The sequence below is a fragment of the Polypterus senegalus genome, chromosome 6 (assembly GCF_016835505.1).
Source record: "Polypterus senegalus isolate Bchr_013 chromosome 6, ASM1683550v1, whole genome shotgun sequence".
NCBI lineage: Eukaryota > Metazoa > Chordata > Cladistia > Polypteriformes > Polypteridae > Polypterus > Polypterus senegalus.
In genome coordinates this window covers 133179414-133204210 of record NC_053159.1, presented here as the reverse complement: position 1 = coordinate 133204210, position 24797 = coordinate 133179414, and the positions used below count along the sequence as shown (strand labels likewise).

Here is a 24797-nt window from a genome sequence, read left to right as displayed (position 1 = left end):
AAGTTACTACTTAAAGAATACATATTGGAAAAAATTTGGTCTGGATATTTAAAAAAATACATACATTTTAAAAGGGTCTTGTTTTCTCCTATAAGATTTAAAAATGGCTATACTACAACTTTTCGGTCAGAAAATAAAACTGGATAGTTTTGCAAATGCATTTCTTTTTTTACTATATCCATATATCTACAGCTCATAATAACAGTGTGCAGTCCTCTAAATCTCCATGATTACTCCCTAACAGCAATCAATCAAAAATCTGATGTCACATTCTACCTTTTCCCCAGTTAACGTGACCATATCAAGGGGTCCATACATGAATCGGCCAACCAATATCTGTGGTCCATCCTCTGTTGAGATGATATCATTTCCTCTGTGATTGGCTGTGACATTCTGCAAAGGCAATAGAATACAATTAATAAAAGAAAGCTGTAAACATCCTTAGCTGCAAAGCTGAAAATAAACAACAAATGTAATCTACTTGCAAACAGACTGCCAACTTCCATATCTTTAATGTAATAACAAAGTCAAAGGGTGAACGTTTCACAAGAGCAGTGAGTGATGTCATAAAGAAAGCCGCCAATCAAAGCAGATTATATAATTCTGTTTATGCTGGATGCTATATCAGCTCTGTTGTTCTGTGAACTATCTGATGCCTTGTGATGGTACTTAGTATGAAAGGCACTATTAAAAATTTAGATTTTTTGTAAGTTTTACATCAATTATAATATTCATCTCAGATTTGGCTATTATTTTTAGCCTTTTAAATGGCACTAAAAGCATCAGGTTTTCTCCTCTCTGGAAAATAAAATTTTCAGTGCTACTGCTTCTCTTTAGCATTGTTTTATCTGTTTCTGCAGTTTCAGTGATTCCCACTTGAGGGATGGCTTTTCTCTTTTTCCTTAGTCATGAGATTATTTTAAAAACCCAAGGAAAGCAACTCTTGGAAGAAGTTCTGGTGAAAGAAAAAATTGAAAAAGCAGGAACAGTGTTAGGACTGTGTGGAGCCACAAGCAAGGAAGGAATAACCTCTGACCATGGCATAATTTCAGGCACTCATATTGGGATCATTTACAGTCGAAAGTTAATGCAATATGCACATCTTTGTGGTCGGGCAAAAACTGGAGTACATGCAAACTATATATAGACACTGGGCCAGGATTCTAATGTAGTCTTCTGGTTTTTAGAGGCAGCAGGGCTAACCATTGTATTGCTGTAATTAAAGGATATGCAAAATAAAAGGTGCATTCTTTTCACTTGAAGTCAGTAAGTGAGCCAAAAGAGTATTCAGACATACATGTTTAGTATATTTTAGGTAATCAAAAATAAAAAAAATGATAAAATAATGCATTTCAATACACTAGCCAACCCGCGGCGTAGCATACGCCGCATAATTATGTATTGATGGGTGAACACTTCCACAGTTGTCCAAATGGGGTTGGTTTTGAGGATACGACTGTAGGTGAATGAAAAGATATAACACTGGAGAGGGCATCATACAATACAGCGTTATACACGCTGCATACAGCGATTCACATTCGCGACAAACTGTTTTACACACCACATACAGCGATTCACATCTGCGACAAACAAACTGTTTTACACACTGCATACAGCGATTTACATCCATGACAAAAATGCCTGTTCTTAGATAGTCCTTCCGCATCCACCCTCGCACTCGAAGCATACACACTGCCTGATCATGTGCGCGGTCGCAAGAGCAACTGACAGAGACCCGCCCACCAACTGTAAGACCATGGGAAACTCCTCGGAAACTGTTTTACATGCTGCATACAGCGATTCACATCCATGACAAACAAACCGTTTTACACACCGCATACAGCGATTTACATCCGTGACAAACATGCCTGTTCTTAGATAGTCCTGCCGCGTCCACCCTCGTTCTTGATTCATACACACCACCTGGTCATGTGCCCGCCCGCAAGAGAAACTCACAGAGACCCGCCCACCAGCTGCCTGTGTGTGTGCCTCTGTCCGTCTCTGGCGCTGCCTGTGTGTGTGCGCGGCTTTCTCTCGCGTTGCCTCTGTGTGAACCGGTCAGGTACAGAGAAGGTCAGCTGCTGAGAGAGCGTCTCGACTGTTGCAGGGCCTGCATTGGTGAAGCAGGTGAGACGGTAATGAAACAGAGGCACAGGGCTTATTGGTTTTTAAAGACTGCTTCCTTCATTGTGTTGTAACCTCAGTTTTAAAGGATTGTTTTAAGGATCACATGGGATACCCCTTGCAAACTGTTTTACACGCTGTATATAGCGATTCACTTCCGCGAGAAACGTGCCTCTATAAACAGTCAACGTGGCTCAGAGGTGTATGTGGACTCTACGACAGACGAACATAAATGACGCCGTTTTTCCTGTGTCATCGCGTCCAAGTTGGAGGGCGTGGTTCTGCAAGTTGTCGTCGTATCCAATGGTCTTAGAGTTGGTGGGCGTGGCTCCTTCCTGTGTGCTCCATGGGCGTCTTACTTGTCGGCGGCTTAGTGAATCCACGCCCCTTCCGGCGTGCTTTCCATTGGTGTCTTGCCTTAGTGAATTATATATATATACTGTATATAGATTTTTGTATATCTTAGTACTGGTGGTGAGATGGTGCACGTTGACCTGCAAATAATAATTGCATTTCATTTTGTGAATGCAACAAAACTACAAGGCAGGATTTCATTTGAGAATATACTATGGAGTTTGCATGTTCTCCCAATGTCTGCATGGGTTTTCTCCAGGTGCTCCAGTTTCCTCCCATAGCCAATGACATGCAGGTTAGGTCAGTTGGCAATCCTAAATTGTCTAGTTGGGGTGTGTACATGTGTGTTTGCTTGTCAATAAACTGGTGCCCTGTCCTGGATTTGTTCCTATCTTACACCTTATGCTAGCTGGGATAGGCTCCAGCAGACCCCTGCAACCCTGTTCAGGATTAAGCCGGTTAGGAAATGACTGACTGACTGACCGTGTGGGAAATGGTATTCATTATAAGTGGAGGGTGTGAACAAGATAACACAATTTTCTAAGAGCTAGGAACCTGCACCAGTGTTACGGGAATGAAACTGGCTGATGGCAAATCCAGCATAGAAAAACAAAAGATTGCCTTCCCACAGAAGATCATTATCAACTGGAACTTACTGTAAAGCCAAAACATACTGCTGATGTTGAAATACTGGATATTTTTACAGATTCTTTAAATCTTTATTATTTGCATTTTGGACTTTTCCCTATACCATATTTAATTTCTTCCTATGCTCTGTTATTATGGTAGCTGCAATACACTTAATAGGTCAGGACAACTACTTTGGATTGAGCTAGCTTTACTTACTTTTATTTTCATATATCTTTGCCATTTATATAAGTTTATTCTCACAGGTTCTGTTTGTGCTTTTTTTAATTCTAATACCATTTACACTTTGAAACTTTTTGATACATATGTTTCAAATGAGTTAGATTTCAAGAAAAACAAAAATGCTAAATATAGAAACACATGTATGTCCTAATCTTTGCATTTTTTTAATATAGGTTAAGTAATATTTCACATTTTTTAACTTACATAATAGTCATTTTTAATCTACTCACCAAGTGAGAAAAAAAGGTGTCACAATACAGGCTAAGTCTTTCTAATTTTTAAGTATGTAGTTTCAAAAACACTTGTAATTACTAATGATATGAATAACATGAATTCATGTGAAAAATCCAATTTCTGTGATTGACAGGTACTTGAAATACAGGTTATAAATGCAAAATCTATTCCATCCAAGCTTGTGGTGCATATACACATTGGGTATTAACACTTGGTGGTGTTGTTGAAGGTTTAACCAATTTCTTAACATGACTACCTCTCACTTTCTAAAAAGTCCTTTTATGATGTTAATTTTGCAAAATCTGAACAAAGCCTTTATATATCCATATCAATCCATCCATTATCCAACCCGCTATATCTTAACTACAGGGTCACGGAGATCTGCTCGAGCCAATCTCAGCCAACACAGGGCACAAGGCAGGAAACAAACCCCGGGCAGGGTTCCAGCCTACCGCAATATATTCATATACACATTAAAAAGATAAAGACATTAAGGTCTAGAGTGATTCAAAGAAAAAATGCTCATCAATCCATTTTCCGCAGCAACTAAACTCAATGTCTGAAAAGTCTGCTCATAGATATGAGACAGGGGACAGCCATGGTCATGGTACTTGTTCATGACATTGTACAAGGAAAAACTGTGAATAATAAAATGATTTAGCAAGATCTTTACTGGAAATGAATGCACCAAGTAATGAACAGAATACTCACTCGCAGTTTAACATGAGTGCGTCGGCGAAGCCACTTTTCTCTCGGACTCGAGGGTGAGAATGGTGCGGAGTCTGAACTGTCCACCTCCTCTGTATTCACACATTCACAACGCATCATCTGATGCAGAAGGGCAAAGAAAATAAAATGCCATATTAGAAGAAAACATTTAACCACTGTTAATATTATAATGCTTCAAAAAACCATTGTGGCTCATATGTACAATCGGTAAACAGTATGCTGGGACATATTAATCAAGACAGCTGTATGCAGTACAAACAAAATAAATTAAAAAATAAACTGTTTCAGAATTTTTGTTTATGAATGGTGTGTGCACAATTATGTTTATAGATTTTATACTGAAGCATTTGTTTCTGAATGTTGTGTGTGCAAAGCATTTTATTTCGAAAAATGTACATTTTTGAGTTTGACTTCTAGCAGCAGTAAAATTAGGTGAAACTCTGCTAATATTTAGAAATGTATTAGTGCAACCAATGACATTTTTAAATATTAAAATATGCATAAGAAAGAGCAGAAGTACCCTGATTTCATTAATGCACGTTACACAGTTATTGAAAAACGAAAAGGTTTTTCAGTTAAACCTAGAAAGTGAGGAATGTTTTAACGTCTTAACTCCATCAGCAGTTGACTCCTTTCGAGCTGCAAAGGTACACACGACTTCATTATAAAAAGTGTCCTAACTTAATATGATCACCATAAGCTGTGTCTGAGCATTATCAAATTGATATACAGTACTGCTTTCTGTAATGTGAGCATCTTTACCATCTATAAGTGTTGGGCTGCAACTTGTATGTAAATATTCTAAAACCTGCAAACCATGCAGGGTCATGGGGAGCTGCAGCCTATGCCAGTGGCACTGAAAAACTCTGGACATGGTACCAGTCCTTCACAGGGCACAGCATGACTAACAGACACACACACACACACACAACCACACTTATGCATATTCAGACCAATTTAGAGTCGGCGTAATTTTATTAATGATTCCACTCACAGTTTATCCTTGAGAAATATATACATTATCCCCTTTTTGTTCCTTCTATTTCTATTTCACCTCAATGTTAAACCCTTAGATGTGTCAGTGTCACTTCACTTTAATTCTGAAAATATGTATTTATTTTGGACACAAGTTAATCCATTTCTTTGTCTGAAAATGTCTATCTTGCCTTTTTAACACTAGAATTCCTGAAGCCTATAAAAAAACTTCCCTTCCCCCGCCTTGACTGAGCTCAGCTCGGGCAAAAACTTCTACCAGCTCAAGCCAAGACTCCTTACCGGCGTGTGAGATCTGGAGTTCTATAGGGTAAATACTACAGTATATCGTTATTTGGAATACATGCATTTCATGTGTGTTCCATGTCTACAAAGATCGGGTAAGTGTAAGATGAAAGGAAATGTGAGAAATGCAAGAAATGCTGAACAGTTACCTAAAATATCAAATAAACATGTTTGCTTTTATTCAAGAATATAACCAAAGAACACAAAAAGCATTCAATTTACGTGTGGCTGTCAATGAATTAAAAACTCATGCTCAAACAGGGAGTTTACACAAATTCTTGAATGGTGCAGAGGTAAGAACTGCTGCCTTATAACCTGAAGTTCCCGGGATCGAGACTGAGCGCTCCACATTTTGAGTAGTGAGCAGCTATTATTATTAGTATTTTTATTATTATTTCACAATTGGGGATCGGCTGGCCACAGCCAGAAGAGATAACGTGGGTTCCCCTTCCCATGGGCTCACCACCTGTAGGAGGGGCCAAGGAGGTCAGGTGCAGTGTGAGTTGGGTGGTGGCCGAAGGCGGGGACCTTGGCGGTCCGATCCTCGGCTACAGAAGCTGGCTCTTGGACGTGGAATGTCACCTCTCTGAAGGGCCTGAGCTGGTGCGCAAGGTTGAAAGGTTCCGGCTAGATATAGTCGGGCTCACCTCGACGCACAGCTTGGACTGTGGAACCAATCTCTCTGAGAGGGGTTGGACTCTCTACCACTCTGGAGTTGCCCCTGGTGAGAGGCGCCGAGCGGGTGTGAGCATACTTATTGCCCAAAACCCGATTTGGAGCCTGTTAATTGGGGTTTACCCCAGTGGACGAGAGGGTAGCCTCCCTCCGCCTTCAGGTGAGGGGACGGGTCCTAACTGTTGTTTGTGCGTATGAGCCGAACAGCAGTTTGGTGTACCCACCCTTTTTGGAGTCCCTGGAGGGGGTGCTAGAGGTAATACCTTCTGAGGACTCCCTCGTACTGCTGGGAGACTTCAATGACAGTGAGACCTGGAAGGGTGTGATTGGGAGGAATGGCCCCCCCGATTTGAACCCAAGTGGTGTTTTGTTATTGGACTTCTGTGCTTGTCACAGATTGTCCATAATGAACACCATGTTCAAGCATAGGGGTGTTCATATGTGTATTTGGCACCAGGACACCCTAGGCCTCAGTTTGATGATTGACTTTGTGGTCGTGTTGTCGGACTTGGGGCCACATGTCTTGGATACTTGGGTGAAGAGAGGGGCGGAGCTGTCAACTGATCACCACCTGGTGGTGAGTAGGCTGCGATGGTGGGGGTGGATGCCGGCTAGGCCTGGTAGGCCCAACGTGTTGTGAGGGTGTGCTGAGAACGTCTGGCAGAGTCCCCTGTCAGAAGTGGCTTCAACTCACACCTCCGGTAGAACTTCGACCACGTCCCGAGGGAGGTGAGGGACATTGAGTCCGAATGGGCCATGTTCCATGCCTCTATTGTTGAGGCAGCTGACTGGAGCTGTGGCCGTAAGGTGGTTGGTGCCTGTCGTGGCGGCAATCCCCAAACCCGTTGGTGGACACCGGCAGTGAGGGATGCCGTCAAGCTGAAGGAGGAGTCCTTCCAGACCCTTTCGTCCTGTGGGACTCTGGAGGCAACAGATCGGTACCGGCAGGCCAAGTGGAATACGGCTTTGGTGGTTGCTGAGGCAAAAACTCGAGCGTGGAAGGAGTTTGGGGAGGCCATGGAGAACGACTTTCAGATGGCTTCGAGAAGACTCTGGTCCACTGTCCGGCATCTTAGGAGGGGTTGCAGCAGTGCAGTGTCAACACTGTATATGGTGGGGATGGTGCGCTGCTGACCTCGACTCGGGACGTTGTGGGTCAATGGAGGGAGTACTTCGAAGACTTCCTCAATCCCACTAACATACCTTCCAATGAGGAAGTAGAGCCTGGGGACTCGGAGGTAGGCTCCCCATCTCTGGGACTGAGGTCACCGAGGTGGTTAAAAAACTCCTTGGTGGCAGGGCTCCGGGGGTGGATGAATTCTTTAAGGCTCTGGCTGACACGTCTCTGCAACATCGCATGGACATCAGGGACAGTGCCTCTGGATTGGCAGACCGGGGTGGTGGTCCCCCTCTTTAAGAAAGGGGACCGTAGGGTGTGTTCCAACTACAGAGGGATCACACTCATCAGCCTCCCTGGAAAAGTCTATTCGGGGGTTCTGGAGAGGAGGGTCCGTCGGATAGTCGAACGTCGGATTCAGGAAGAACAGTGTGGTTTTCGTCCTGTTCGTGGAACAGTGGACCAGCTCTACACCCTCGCCAGGGTCCTGGAGGGTGCATGGGAGTTTGCCCAACCAGTCTACATGTGTTTTGTGGACTTGGAAAAGGCGTTCGACCATGTCCCTCAGGGAATCCTGTGGGGGGTGCTCCGGGAGTATGAGATACCGGACCCCCGATAAGGGCTGTTTGGTCCCTGCACAACCGGTGTCAGAGCTTGGTCTGCATTGCCGGCAGTAGATTGAACCCATTTCCAGTGAGAGTTGGACTCCGCCAGAGCTGCCCTTTGTCACCGATTCTGTTCACAACTTTTATGGGCAGAATTTCTAGGCGCAGCCAGGGTGTTGAGGGGGCCCGGTTTGGTGGACTCAGGATTAGGTCACTGCTTTTTGCAGATGATGATGTCCTGTTTGCTTCATCAGGCTGTGATCTTCAGCTCTCTCTGAATTGGTTCGCAGCTGAGTGTGAAGCGGCTGGGATGGGAATCAGCACCTCCAAATCCGAGACCATGGTCCACAGCCGGAAAGGGTGAAGTGCCCTCTCAGGGTTGGGAGTGAGATCCTGCCCCAAGTGGAGGAGTTCAAGTATCTCAGGGTCTTGTTCACCAGTGAGGGAAGAATGGACTGTGAGATCGACAGGCGGATCGTTGCGGCGTCTGCAGTGATGTGGGCTCTGCATCGGTCTGTCGTGGTGAAAAAGGAGCTGAGCAGTAAGGCAAAGCTCTCAATTTACCAGTCGATCTATGTTCCTACCCTCACCTATGGTCATGAGCTATGGGTAGTGACCGAAAGAACAAGATTGCGAATACAAGTGGCAGAAATGAGTTTCCTCCGCATGGTGTCTGGGCTTTCCCTTAAAGATAGGGTGAGAAGTCATCTGGGAGGGGCTCAGAGTAGAGCCGCTACTCCTCCGCATCGAGAGGAGTCAGATGAGGTGGCTCGGGCATCTGATCAGGATGCCTCCTGGACGCCTCCCTGGCGAGGTGTTCCGGGCACGTCCAACCGGAAGGAGGCTCCGGGGAAGACCCAGGACACGCTGGAGGGACTATGTCTCCCAGCTGGCCTGGGAACGTCTCGAGATTCCCCCGGAAGAACTAGAAGAAGTGGCCGGGGAGAGGAAAGTCTGGGCATCTCTGCTCAAGCTGCTGCCCCCGTGACCCAACTTCGGATAAGCGGAAGAGGATGGATGGATTTTATTATTTCTACAATATTATAAAAACATACATTTGATTTAAGTATGTAACACCAGATGTAAATTTTGGCTCCTTGTAAAAGTTACCACTTGTTTTTTTATTATTCAGTTTTATTCTGTCAGTGACGTTCACGTGGTACAACAAAATTGCCTCTCCCTCTCTGAGTTAATGGCATTTATCTCCATTCTTTTGACAAGAGCAGCACTGTGGCTGATGCCTGCTGAGGAATTGCAATCAAAGACACAATGTACCGTGACCGCTATCAGACTGGACAAAGGCAGGACTGTAGCAACAGACAATTTCTTCACAGCGCTTTTGCCAGCTAATATGCGCCCAAACTTTACACCGGCTGTTACAGACTGAAATCAAACGCTACTTCTTTTTGGGCGCATACACCGTCTAAATGGCGCTGTCATATCTAAATAGCAGCTTTTACCAGTAGGCAAATTTTACACCAGGTGTTACAGACTCAAATCAAATGTATGTTTTTTATTATATTGTGGAAATAATAGTAATAAAAATAGCAGCCCACTACTCCAAATGCAGAGCGCACGAACCCAGGACGTTCAGGTTATAAGGCAGCAGTTCTTACCTCTGCAATATTTAAGAATCAGTGTAAACTCCCTGTTGATTGAAATTTGAGCCTGAGTTTTTAAGTCATTGACAGCCACACGTAAATCGAATGCTTTTTTTTTTCTCTTTGGTTACATTCTTGAATAAAAGCGTACATGTTTATTTGATATTAGGACTAAACACATCTTCAAACATTATAGGCTTCATGCCATTAATTATATTAAATGGAAAAAGTTTCTGCTTTAGGTATGTGTTCAGCATTTCTTGCATTTCTCGCATTTCCTTTCATCATACACTTACCCAGATCCTTGTAGACATGGAACACACATGAAATGCATGCATTCCAAATAACAATATACTATATTATTTACCCTATACAACTCCAGATCTTACACGCAGATAAAGAGCCTTAGCTTGAGTTGGGAGATGTTTCTGCCTGAGCTGAGCTCTGTCAAGGTGGGGGGATGGGACAGCAGGCTGCTTGTGCTGATTGACACTTTTACAAAACAAAGGATGCTGATGGAGAGGTGCAAAGGGATTTAAGGTGGGCTCGGATTCCAAGTTTTTTTTGTAGGCTTCAGGATTTCTAGTATTAAGCTCTCATTTTATTTCATGTGGTGACACCCTAACCTAAAAAACCTTACAGGGGTGTGAAAATCCTCATGTTTATAAGTTAATAAAAACAAAAAAATAAAGTTTTGGATTACTTCACATAGCCATACTTTTACAAACTGCATTGTAGACATTTGGAAACAATTACCATAGCCACAAGATTGGTCCTCAGTCCCCACCATCATCATTATAATAAAAGCAACAAAGGAAGAGGCCTTAGAACATATGCTGTTTATATTTCAGATTTGAATACCCACAAAGGAAGGTGACATGGTCAATAAAATTACCTTTATCAAAAAATGACAAAATTAAATGTCCATTAAATAATCCATACAAGAAAATGTCTCTGTGCAAATCTGGCAATTGACAAAAACAAGTACCCAAATATTTTCTCACCCGCTGATTCCACTTTCACCTGGATGAAAATGTTAAAATATGGGATTTCCAGAGTCCTCACAGACCAAATACTTGCCACATGCTTATGACAACTGGGAGGGCTAACAATACAAGTAGCAATGATTGGTAATGTGTCCACTCTGGGGTTAGAGCTCCCAACTCATCTACAATGGGAACAGTTAGGCATGGGTGTCTTGGTATGTCAGTTAAACTAATCTGTACACTGCCAAAAACAGGCAGCTCCTAGATTCTGTTCTCCATGATTTTCCCTGACTCCTCAAATTGCAGCTGATGCAAGTTTCAAAAACTCTGGGAGGTTCTTAAGTCACTAGACAATCCTTGTTCCACTTTATTTAGAGCTTCCATCAAGATCTGGCACATTTACACAATATTTCACCGTCTCTTTGCTGTATATCTCTGTGACAGACAGTGTATTTTTAAGCTGTAGTCTGCTAGGCTGGTAATATCACTTTAATCAAGACCCACCAAATCAACAAGCTGGTTATGGTCAGGCTTTGTTGTGGTACACATTCTTGACCTAACAGAGATAGTATAGAAGGTGAAAATGAAGACAAAGCTGATGGCAATTATGAGCAATTCTGTACATCTTCTTGGTGACACACTATCATTTCTTACTTTAATTCAACAAATTATTCAAAAGAAGTGTGACAAGAAAATCTACTGAGGCTACTGCACACCTATGACAATAAGCCTTTATAACACCTCACTGAGAATGCTCTGTTATCTTTAGCCAAGTCAGAAATGTTGTACTTTTTTGTAAGTCTTGAGCGTACTTGTAGGGAGCTGTTTTTTTGTTATAATATTTGAGTATCTGCAAAAAAAAGTCTCCCCTGGGATAAATAACGGACAGACGGACGGACAGACTTTCTTTCTTTCTCTGTCTGCTTATCTGTCTCTCTGTGTATTCCCAGTCATGCACAGCATATACAAAAAGTCGACCACATCATCTATCATGAACAAAGTTTCAGATTTCACATTTCCAATAACTGAGAGTCCTAATTCTAGTTCAAACTCAAAATTGACCTTGTTTTATACTTCATCCAAATCTGTAAAAGTGATTTTGAAATGTCTGAGGCTTAAAGAAATCCAAATAATGGTAGTGAATGTTTCATGAATTTCAGCATACATAACGGTTGTTGGAAAACAACAGTATTATCTTAACTCCAGGCTGGAAAGTCAAACAGTATGTGTGTAGTTAGTATGCTCTCATCATATTCATATGGGTTTAATTGGGTCTCTGATTGCTTCCCTATGTATCAAATGATGCTTTTATGTTGATGAAATATATAATTGCATGCACTGCTATGGAAATCATCTCACAACAACATTTTCTTGCTTAATCCATTTGTTCTGAGGGTTCCCTGCGGTCCTGACCAAAAAAAAAATGTATTTAGCCTCTTTAGTTTTAGAAGGTTGCAACATAATTTCCGTCAAGATTGTCAGCAGATCCGATTTATTAACAGAAAAAGGTGATAGAAATGGTGCAAGTATATGCATTCATACATACATGCAATACATGTATTCTCCAACCTGCTTTATCTACCTCAGGGACTCTGGGATATAGACTGTCCCTGCAGCAGTGGGAGCAAGGAAGGTGAATGGCTGGAGCACCATTCCACTGCAAGACACACACAAGCCCGCAACCACATAGATTCACACTTATGCCACCTCATAGTTCAAATGAACCTGATGAGATGTTCTGTTGGGATGTGTGAGGAAAACCCTTTTAGAAACACAGAGGACATACAAACTAATATGACTCGTAGTGTAATTTTTGGAATCTGTGAGGCTGCTGGGTAAACCACTGCACCAACATGGTATTCCAAGATGCAAATAATGATGTTTAAAAGATAGCCCTGCTGTTCACCACTCTTCTTTATCTAATATATTTCTCCTGTATGTGCTTCTCTCCCTCAGCTTCACCTATTCTTCCCTCTATTGCTGCTTGACACAAAATGCAGTCTAATGTGACTCATGTTTGATTTATGAGCTTGTTACCTACTCTCTTTGCATGAATGCTTGATTGTTGGGCCATCTTATGAGTTTCAAGTTTTAGCATTCTCAATATTCTTGTCTGTCTAGGTTGAGTTTGCTTGTTCTCTGCAAGTTCACATTGATTTATCCCCACACACTAAAATATGCACGTTAAAATAATTAACACTAACTTTTAATTTTCAACTTCAAATATTGTTGCCCCCGGTTTCACTTAAACAGCATGTTTCTCTTCCTCCTGAAATGCTAGCTTTCTGGCTTTCAGTGCTTTAAAAATATAGCTCTGCTAGCTTTGTTGAAGAATTTCCCTTTGCACACATATTCTGTTAGAAACTCAAATGAAAGTAAGATTTATTTTGTATTGGGCATTGTTAATCTTTGATGGAGCTACAGTTTGCTACTGGATGAAATAAAATAAATTTTAGGAGAGTAAAGGTTTGTCCGCAAATAATTGCATTACTGCTTGAGATTTCTTTCAGCATTTTTACTTTTAACAATTTATAGCTAAATCATTTTTTAACATAGTGGTTCTGTGAATAATGCATTGATTGGCACAAGGCCAGTTTACAATAGATTATAGAATTAATATATGATGCACAGATTCAGGAGCTCAAAGGGCTAAATAGATTTGCTGTTGTAATGTTACAGACACAGCAGCTCCATGCTTTATGTTATTCTAAGCCTTGCAATTATTCTGATCCTGCTATACCATTGTTTTTTGTACAGTTAATAAGATGTGTACATCTTTAGATGTTGCTGCCAGGCTAAAATGCTGCTTAATCTTTTAGTGGTTGTTCTTTCAAAATAGTAAAAAAACAATTAATGATTAAATAGTGTGTGAAAGGCGCTATATAGGCACCTGACCCGACACAGATAGACACAGAGGCACGTATAAAAAGTACAAAGACTTTTATTTTTCCTCAGCTGTGGGACACGTCTTCCCCGTGCCACACAGCCCAAACACAGTCCCAAAGCACAACAAACACAATCCTTTTCCTTGACCACCACTCCTCCTCAAGCTCAGTCCTCCTGCTCCTCCTGACTCTGGCTCCTCCTGGTGGTGGCCGGCCCTTTTTATAACCCACTCGGAAGTGTTCCAGGTGCTTGACCACCTGGTCCTAATTGCACCTCCGGGTGGGGCTGAAGATTCGTCCAGCCAGGCTGCTGAGTCCATGCAGCTCCCCCTAGCGGCCATCCGAGCCCCCAACCAGGCTGTGGAGGACTCCATCTCCCATGGAGCCCTGCGGGTGGTTGGGGAATCACCGTCAGCCATGGAGGCTGCCACCAAGCGTCCCGGGGGAGGTACTGGAGTGCCCATGGTGGCTCCCCCGGAACATAAGCAGCAGAGGCATCCCTGCCGGGCATGGGACCCGGCTGTCCTTCACAAGTGTTAAAACTCTATACAAAATGCCCAGTTTATTTGCAAAGTGAAGTTTAAATGAAGTCTTGTTTCTAGGCATGGTCTCCATGCACAAGAACTCGTACAAAGATTTTAAACAAACAGAAAGGGATTGTTATTTCTGGGGGCAAAAATATGTTACTGATTGAGATAATTGTTTAAACTCTTTCCAATTCAGTACAGTTGACTCTATATCTAAGGGATTTAAAGGCCTCATTTTATAGTATGCACCTGATTTTAGTTTGAAAGTGACTGTAGCATAGTTTAATTTTTCAAAGGCCCTTCCTAGAATGTATGTCTTTTATTTACTCTAGTCAGCACTAATGGTACAGTTCTTAGAGCTGCTATTTTGCTTCTGTAAAATTTTGAGTTCAAATCCCAACTGGTTGACTTTCTAGGTTGAGTTTGCTTGTTCTCTGTGAGTTCACATAGGTTTTCACCCACACACTAAAATATGCATGTTAAATTGCTTAGCATTTTTAAAATAGCCATTTGGAGATAGTGTGCACTGCAATGATAGTGCCTGTCCCACATAAAAGATACACTTTTTAAATATCCATATACTGTGATATTAATTGCAACTTCCAGATAAAAAGAGGTTGAAGATATGGAGCATGTGTATGGAGAAGAGTATCTCGCTATTGATTAGCCACACATGTTAGCTGAAAACAGAAGATGGACACTTTGAAAATCTGACTAGCATGTTCAAAAGATATCGAGATAGGAGGCTATTGGCTTGTTGTTTTTACCTCATGATGTTAACAGTTACTCTAGTATGATACATTTTAATAGTGGCATGGATAATTTGGTTTTATGAATCAAATATTGTAGCTCAACAGACCTGTACCTCCTCTTTGGTGCTCACAGCTACACTTGACATCCCTAGCCTCACACATGTACATTCTGACAGCCAGGCTTTCATGAACATAAACGACATGGCTGTGCTTTACAGGGAAAGAGAGACTTAAAGGATTCATACCAAATAGATTGACAGAAGACAAGAATACATGGTGAAAGAGGAAAAGGTCAGTATTCGATTCCTGAAAACAAGTACAAAGAACAGGGGAGTTTACATTTAAAAATACAAGCATAAAGTTTAGCATTCAAACATGATATACGTAAGTATGAGGCAACATAACATAACAATGTCCAAAACAATAAAGGAATGTAAAACAGCTTTGAAATAAATTCTGTGATTGACCAAAGAGGAAAGATCAGGAGCGTGTCTACATACAGCAGCAGAAGCCAGATAATTGCAGCAGCCATGCCACTGAAAGTGAGAGGCAAGGCAAAAGAAAAGTTGCATGTTTGTGGGGCATGGAAGTCACATACTCAGCAAACTTGTGGTTTAGTTGCAGTCCCAGTACTGAAGTACCCTGAGTACAGACATTTATTGAAATCGGTCTTCTAAACAGAAGCTTATTCCTGTCTTCTCCTGTACAAATAAGTTTTCATTTGCAAATTTCAGGACTTTCAGGAGGAGTTTAAAACAACTGTCAATTTTGTTTGTCCTAAAAATGTAGCTGACAGGATCCATATTAACTTGTTTTGTTAATAATATTTCATTTTTGCCTTGCTTCTTCTCTGATTAATGTTCTCAGTATTATAGAATTGACACAGGCATAAACCACACATTGTCCTGCAGAGGAACATATGAATTGCTGTTGCTCACACCTTTGCTTGTTTACTGCAAACTGACTACTGTTTTAAATGCACATCACTTGCAAATTGTTTTGAATATAAAGCATTAGAAAATGCTTCCAGCATGAATAAATATTCTTATTATTCTTTATAATGATTAATTAAATATCACAAAAATATATAAATATAGACATATAAACTGTATCACATAAAATATAAATTAAACCCGTCACATTTTAGTTTAGGTATCCAGTTTAAGCAAGCCTATTAACAGAAAAATAATATTTTATTACCTTTGCTAGGAACACAAATAAATCATTATATAGGGAAGCACTTGAGACCTGACATCATCCTGCTGTATAAATCGACATCGGAAGTGACATGACATAGGAAGTGGTAATGCTGGACTCAGTTCAGGGGGCTAACAAGAGGAAGGCCCAGAGTGAGCCAGTAGAGGTGGTCTGTAGGAGTTTTGCAAGCAGTTCCTTCAGTAAAGTGTACAGTTTACTCAGACTGGAGGGTGTGAAAAACAGCAGGGCCATCAAGGGTGTCAGAGAGGAGGTAAAATATTCTTTTTCAAAGCTATGGATCAGGAATAGTGTGCTGTGGAGTATGAGTGCTACTAGGACACAGGCCAGGGCCTGGTCACCTTAGAGGAGAACTCTGATTTTCCATCATAAGATGTATATTTTACCTAGACTCTTGGAATATGTTAACATTATTTTTCACTGTTTTTACTGTAGCTGGGTAAAAAGGCTTATAATTGTATTTTATACTATGTAAACTGTTATAATGATTAAATAAAGCACTACCAAAAATGTATACAACAATTCTATAAGAATTGTGTTATTCATGCTTACATTGACTAAACACTTCATGAGCAGAAATATGGTATGGTGGTTAGTATGGCTGGGCTAGTCAATGTAAGGAGCCTGCCCTTTCTTCCTTTCTTTCTTTCTTTCTTCTTGTAGGTTTTCTCTGCATAATCAAGCTTTCTATAGCATTCCGAAGACATGCAGGTTTGAATACTTGGTATCTCACACCAATAATAGATTCTTAGCAAGCACATGCTCATCCACACGCTCTCATTCCCAGGACATTTGAGACTTGAATTCAATCTAACAGTGAACTAAGGTCTCCAGAGAAAACCCATATCAACATGAGGAGAGCAGCCAAAGTATACACAAATGTGGCACCTACCTTGTCTCATACATGTGAATACAAGTACTGTGAGAATTGGTCAATATCAAACAAGCCATCATGAATTTATGAACACATGGAGCAAATTATTGACAGATGCTTCTTTCAGACAATGTAAAGACAAATGTGTAAGGACAATTTCTTAAGCTGTACAAATACACTCATCTTTTCAATAGATGAGTAGCAAGGAATAATGGACTGGTCCATAAGCTTGCAAAAATCTTATTAAATTATATTTATACATAATAATTGTAAATAAATGTAGAATTACATTATTCAGGAAGCAATAACATTTTACTTAATACAAAAATATTCACACCTAGCATTTTCTTATTTCTTCAGTCAGACATCTTAGCTCAATTACCTTGTATAAGCAGATCAAGTTTTAACAATCACTTGGTATTGTTTCCCATGTTTATATCCAATACAGCAATACAGCAGCATCTGTCTGACTTCTTAAGAAATCATAAATATAATTTTGTAGTGTGAAAGATACTTTAACTTTGTATTAATTTGAATATAAAATAACTTATTTTCTTTATATTTTTTGTATAATTTGTTTTGAAAGTGATTTTTAAAAGGGGTAAACACTTAAATATTTTAGACTAGACTAATAAACTGAATGCTTTCAGTTTGAGCCATATCTTGTGTTGTACACTCCATGACTCTGAATTTAAACAAAATTTTAAAAAAATGTACCTGTCTGAGCACAAATGCTGCCACATCTGTTGACTCCCAATAGCTAGCATGGAAAAGATGAGGCAGGGCCACTGTGGGGAAAGATGTAAGGACATCCGGACAGTAGAGAGCGTAGTCAAGACGTTTTGATCCCCACCAAGAACTGGAGACTGCAAAGAGGTTGAGCAAATAAAAATAATTAGTCAACGTTACTTCCATTAGGGAAAAAGCACCAATGGATGCTCCTTGTCAAAAGATTGCCTTAGTTAAGCTCAATATTTTTTTCTGTATCATGTTAAATCATTTATTTTTACATTAAAAAGTATTATATTTTTCAATGCATTTGCAAACTACGTCAGTTCATATGGCATTGACTTATGAAGAGAGATTAATATGAACAAAAACTGGCTAAGTCAATGAGGAATGACATGAGCTGTTCTGTAGTTATGCCTGTAGTGTTCAAATAAATAGCACCCCCCAAAAAATAGCTTATTTTAAAAACAATGTTGGGTTTGCTTAAAAACACTGACATAAAAGCTGGATACAGAAAGCAGACCACTGCAGCCAGGTCAGATATGTTTAATAATAATAATATATAATAAAAGCTGTAGTTGCTTTTGGCTCAAATGAAAAAAACACTATGCTTTATGTAGAGAGAGAGCTCTTAACTACAAAGCTAGAGATTTTAAGTTCACAAGAATGTAATTTATTAAAGAGTGTTAAACTAGCCATACATACAAAACAGTATGAATTAATGTGTTAGGTTGCTTTTTTCAAAATAATTTTTCAAGAGGTAGAAAGGTAAAGTAGCCAACTGAGCACTACTGAAAATCAAACTTTGTAAATAGGTTGAGAAGCAAGACTGGCAAAAACATGGTCAGGAAATACCATTGAGATGTATGCACAATAAGAGAGACAAAGCAATAAGTATGGCATAGTGGTTAGCGCTTTTTTTTTTAGACTTTGCACTTTAAACCCTGAGGTTGTGGTTTCAACACTGTGAGACCATGAGAAAGTCTCTCCACCTGACTGTGCCCCAATTTAAAACACAGAAGAAATGCAACCAATTGTACCTTCAACGTTGTAAGCTTTCTTAGATAAAGGCATCAGTCAAATAAATAATAATAGTAAGTAAGTTAAACGAGTACAGAAAATCACAAGGACGGATGCTCTAAAAATCAAGCTCAGGTGTATGACAATACTACTTGGCACAATAGACACTGAGGGTGGAGATAAGGAGGAACAAGTCTGAAACAAACTAGTATTGACATCTAGGAAAGGTGAGCATATTCAAAAAGAAATATGTGAGTACTGTAACTGTGAGACACATGCTCAAGTTCAATATTCGTTTAATGAGAGGAAATTTATTTCTGGAAGTAATCAGTTCAAGGTTAAGATGAGGGCTTCTTGTGACTTGTGAGATGAAACGGGAAATGGGATCCTTCATTTGATATGGTCCATAAGAAAGGACATACAAATATAACACAATATTGTAGTTTTGGCATTGTTATCAACAAATCAATTATCATGGTCCTCCACAAAGATATTTTTCCTATAGATACATAAGTAAAAAAGTACAAATAGAAAAAATGTCAAAGGATTTCACAAAGTAACAAAGTGAGCTCTTACTGTTTGAGATGATGTTGGCAAGTTGACTGACTGAACATCCAGATGCCTCACTGCCAATGCTTGTAAGGCTAGCTTTGCGGAGAACACTCCTTCTGGAATATGGAGTGTCTGCTATGTTGGGAGAAGCTGGTGCACTAGGCAGTTGAGGCAAGTTAGAGTCCACAAAGAGAGATTGGTTGATGTGGATTGCATCAGCTATGGACATAAAATATATACAGTACTTTGTTATGAGCTGACAAAGTTTAGAGACATTTTCTCCAATGTTTTTTAAATGGTTTTGCTTTCATAAGTAAGTCAAGCATAACAACCACCTTTCTACACACAATGTCTATTTATTACTCCAATGTTCCAATCATATTTTGCTCTCAACATTTACAATATATTCAGCATTTGAAATTGGAAACAGCAATTAAAATAATAAGTCAGATTTACAGAATTACAAAGTACAGTATAAACAAAGTTTTTGGTGTATAAAATCAAAACTAGCAGAATGAATCTGCAATAAAATACAAACATAAAAGCTGAAAAAGAAAATGCTTGGTTATACATTTTAAAGTAATCTGTAAATAAAAATGAATAAATATCACCCAAATACCGGTATGACCCATTAACCTTTTTATTACATTTGCTGAGAACTATACCTTCAGTAACAACCAGGACAGAGCAGCACCTAACATATTTTCATTAATTTATGCTGCTTTATCCAGCATTATCAAGTAGTATTTCTTGGTAAACTGAAATTGTGCATTAATGCCCTTGAATTTATAAATGTACATGCAGTGGATTCAGACCCCTTCACAATGATTTTTCATATTTTGGCTGCAACATAGAAAAATGTGAAAATAAATGATGGGGTCTGAATAATTTTTGAATCCACTTTATGCTTTTTAGACAATGATGTCTTAATAGGCAGTGTATATGTCTTGAAATGCAAAAAAATATATTCTCCCAAAATTTGTTTCTTGAAGAGGAAGCTTACTCTAATGCACCAGTTTTCTCTATGATCCACCATTTCTAAGAAGGAAAATTTACAGGTTGATGGGAATCCACATTGCTTTTCCCATCTTTTTAATTAGGGCCAAATGTTCGTAGCATTCATCTGAAAAGAAAGAGTGTTTATGGAAAGTAATAGTATCAAAGTATGACAGAAAACAACTTATTGTATACTGTTATTGAACATTATGTAAAAAAGTTTAAAAACATCACAAAGCTGCACTCAAATATAAGGCTAAAATATAAGTGATCAGTTTTTGATCAGGCTTTTAATACTGTTAAATGCTTAGCTATAGTGTATAAATAGTATTCTGACATGTCAGTTTTTATTACCTATGTGTCCCAGGATGGTATGAACTGCACACTACCTGAAATATTAGGTTTAATGCATCTAAACACCACTGTTTTAAAGCACTTCATCACAACAACAGCAAGTGCTGCTGATTAAGATTTTTTGGGACAGGATTAATTATTGTACTTTTCAAGCAGGTAGGTATCATAGATTTTCACATTGATGGCCTTTAAATACCAGGTAATCGCCTATTATTGCTTTTAAAACACTCCACCTGCACCAGCCATTACTTGGATGTTGACTCTTAAAAACCTTCCTACTATGTTTCAAAGATGTAGAAAAAGCTGAATTCATTATGTTTTCCAGCAACTGCATATGATGGAAGAGGTGAAAGACTAACAAAAACCCACACAAAATAGCCAAACGTCCCATTTAAGGTCTGGGCCAAATGGATTTGGTCCAGACAGCTACTGCTACTCAAAGGGCATATTTACAGCACAAGCCCAGAAATGGGAGAAATCCTTGAGAGTATTGGATGATCATAAACCTGTGGTCCAAGGATATCAGAAAAGAGTGTCTTTAATATCAATTAGAATTTATTAATTAATCAAAAAAGGAAAAACACAAACCAGACAGGGTGGGAGTATAGGGCAAAAGAGTTTGCCTAAAAAAAGGTAACCACAACAAAGAAAGCCAGTCCACAATCCTAAAGCCAAATCCAAAGAAAAAAAAATTTAATCAAATAGTTGGAATGAAAGGTACTTCACTACTCAACCATAATGTCACTCTGAAGAACCCTGACTATCAGTTAGGATATATAGGCTGAGGCTGATCCTTCAGCAGTGACATCAGGATGAACTGCCTCCTAAAATCCCACCCACAGAACAAGAGCACATAAAAAAACTGAACATGACACATAAAGAAAGAATAATTAAAAATGTAAATAAACACATCATTTACAAATATAATAAAAATAGATACATTTAAAGAGACAAAATAAATCCAAAAACAGAATTAACATAATATCCATCCATCATCCAACCCGCTATATCCTAACTACAGGGTCACAGGGTCTGATGGAGCCAATCCCAGCCAACACTGGGCACAAGGCAGGAAACAAACCCCGGGCATGGTGCCAGCTCACTGCAGGGTACACACACACACAATTTAGGATCGCCAATCCAGCTAACCTGCATGTCTTTGGACTGTGGGAGGAAACCCAAGTACCTGAAGGAAACCCATGCAGACACGGGGAGAACATGCAAACTCCATGCAGGGAGGACCTGGGAAGCGAACCTGGGTCTCCTAACTGTGAGGCAGCAGTGCTACCACTGCTCCACCGTGCCACTTGATTTAACATAACATGAAAAACAAAAAGATGAAATAAACAATAAATATACTTGAGGCAGGAGCTCTTGTGCAATTAGATTTAGGCACATTTTTTCCATCAGGTAACAGGACCACTCAGAATCACTCATTCCGATAGTTGCATGAACATACCAGAAATGTTACTTTTATTGTAATCAATATTAAGAACAATTAAATATTAAGAGTGATCCTTAAAGCAGTAGTTTCCAGTCCCATCCTGAGAGACACTACGACTGCCAGTTTTTGTTCTAACCAATTTCACAATCTGTGAATCTGTTAACTTGTAATTGATCTCCTTATTTAATTGGCTGGTCTTTTTTTTCCTTCTCTTATTCCATATTTAGAAAAGAGCAGTACAGAACCCAGCAGTGTTTCCCCGTCAACCGTGTATTTTTCAACTGCAGTTTCAATTACCCGCAGTTTGAAAATATTAAATAAAAAAAAATAAATAAATCATACAATTTAATTAACTGTTTGCCGATCTGGCTGAACAGTGTCTAACTACAGCACATCCTGCATTAATGATCTCACTGTCCACTGTTTTTCCAGTCATGCTCTCCAGCCAGTCTCTCGCTGTTAGTCACACTATAGCATCAGTGATGTAAACGTTATCCATGCTTTTATTTTGCTTTACATATGCATTTTAGGGCCATTTGGTGATGCTGGAAATTCTGCTAAGCATAAGAGATGGTGTGAAGTCCTTCCTTTAAGTGAGGAAATCAAAAATCATTATTTAGTGTTGAAAGATAAAAAGTTGTATGCCAAAGTTGTCAGAATGTACTACAAGAAAAATCATCAATTTGTAAAGTGTTAAAAGAGAAAGATGGCATTTGTGCTAGTGCTGCTTGTGCTCCTAATCTGGTAAAGTTGCATCCCTTCTGCATGATAAATATGTGGTGAAAACAGAAAAAGCATTAAGTGGTTGCTGGAGGACATGAATAGACAGTATGTTCCAGATGACAGTGATGGGTTGAGTCAGAAAGCATTGAACCAATATGAAGATTTCAGGAAAGTATGCACTGAAAAGAATCAGACCTAGACATTTATTGTAGATAAGGGACGGTTGAATAAATTCAAGAATTGGTATGAGCTTAAAAATACAATACTATACATGGCATTTGTGCTTATACTGTACTATACAACACTATATGGCAAAGTATATCATTTTTGTTGTGTTTAAACATATTATAGCACTCATTAATAACCTATTTAAGTATCATAGGTATGCATGATTTCACTTATTCGCAAGCCAGGATGGAAGGCATCTCCTGTGGATACTGGGGAGGACTACTGTATTGTAAGATTTATGTTTATTAGAAATTCACAATTTAGAGACAATTAATTTTTTGTCATTGTTTTAAGGTCTTAACTCTCTTTTGTCATTTTCCTACTAATTCACCTTTTTATGTGCTGTTTGCTTCCTTAAATGTATGCTAGTATTTATAATTGATAATCAATCAAGTAGACACTATGACAAATGGTTTACAGAACCATAACATTATACCTAAGCAGAGCTGAAATTCTTTTCAGACCAGTAGACAGTTTCAGACCTAATATGTGATACTGAAATTCTATTCCATGGTCTGAATGCTGATTAAAATTCTTAATTGGGAATTGCTCAGACATAATACAACACATAAGTACTTTGAACAGATTGTCTGTTTAGGCAGTACTGATTGACAGTGGTTTTAAATAACCTTTGAATTAACTTTTGAATCATTTTAAATAACGTTTAGGATATTGCAAATTATAGATTTTGGGTTCTGTACATGACCTGAATACATATATTATCCTGTAAAATAATGCTGTTTATGTATAATGGCAGTGTATGTCATGCCTAAAGTTAATAGTCTAAGAATAGGTGTAACCCAGGAGATAGAGATTATAATGCTGTTGTGTCCATAATGTATTAATGTCCAAAAACACAATAAATAACATAATATCTGGTACCATTACTTGTCATTACTTATATAAATGCATTTTTAATATAAATAAGGTGATAAATTCCTTACTATGATCATAGGCCAAATAGCCCAAGTAGTTCCCTAGTAGCCAACTACTTATAGTCATATTAAAGAAGATAAATACTTAGATAAATACTTTTGTTATCACAGTTGTCCAATAGAATGAGGCTTGTTTAAATTAATTCCCCTACAACAGCCTCATACTCTGTCTAGCTAACTTCAATCTGTTGTAGAGTGTAAGTATTAATGGGTTGACAAAAAATCTGAGTCACTACGGATAAAATTATTTAAGTATGAAGAATAATCAAAAGATGGAGAAATAATTGGCATTGTAAAACAGAAATGGCCATTTTTATGCAAATCTTTTCATAAGAGTTTACCCTGTTTTGTTTGATTATTAAATGGATAGAGAATTATGTCAAAGCTTGTCCCCTGGGATAATGCAGTGGCATTAGCGTTCACCTCAATGAAACAATTATAAACAAACACATATTGTATGGATTACTCCAAGGACAGCATACTTATTAAAATAATTTGCTGCAGGAAATTATGTGAAAGGAGTAATAACAGATGAAAATTAGATTTCATTGTTCAAAAATATTTCCCAATTAGCAAAAATTATGCATTGTCAGGAATACATTATAAATTGACCCAGAGATGGTATGAGTAAGTGTTGGTGTCAGCATAAGTATGCCACGATAGGCTCTGGTTCCAAAACATCCTGAATTACAATAAGCCAGTTCTGAAAAGTAATGGATGAATGGTGCAAATGGGAGGGTAGGGAGCAAAAAATAAGTGATTGTTTATTTACTGTAATTAACATATGTAGAAGTATTTCTGTGTTGTCTGCACCAGGATAAGTGTCAGAACCTGACATCCCAAGTACAGGTGATGAGCATTTACTTTTTCTATACTAGCTTTTAAACAAGGGTGAAAGGCATGAAATGAATTGTGCCTGTACAAGTGACTATTGTGACCAGCTACGATTTTTAACATTTTAGAAAAAAAAAATTGCAATTTTTTAAAAAA

At 39.0% G+C, this 24797-nt stretch overlaps 1 protein-coding gene across 1 annotated transcript in view; it reads right to left on the bottom strand.

The window, feature by feature from the left end:
• Window positions 1-24797, bottom strand: part of LOC120531637 (membrane-associated phosphatidylinositol transfer protein 3-like) — a 340667-nt gene that overhangs the window by 20622 nt on the left and 295248 nt on the right. Inside the window, exons 11-14 of the mRNA XM_039757228.1 lie at window positions 19152-19346; window positions 17544-17692; window positions 4294-4410; window positions 277-393 (exon numbers count right to left, since the gene is read on the bottom strand). Of these exons, the coding sequence (XP_039613162.1) occupies window positions 277-393; window positions 4294-4410; window positions 17544-17692; window positions 19152-19346 (578 nt within the window). The remainder of the gene's footprint in view (window positions 1-276; window positions 394-4293; window positions 4411-17543; window positions 17693-19151; window positions 19347-24797) is intronic.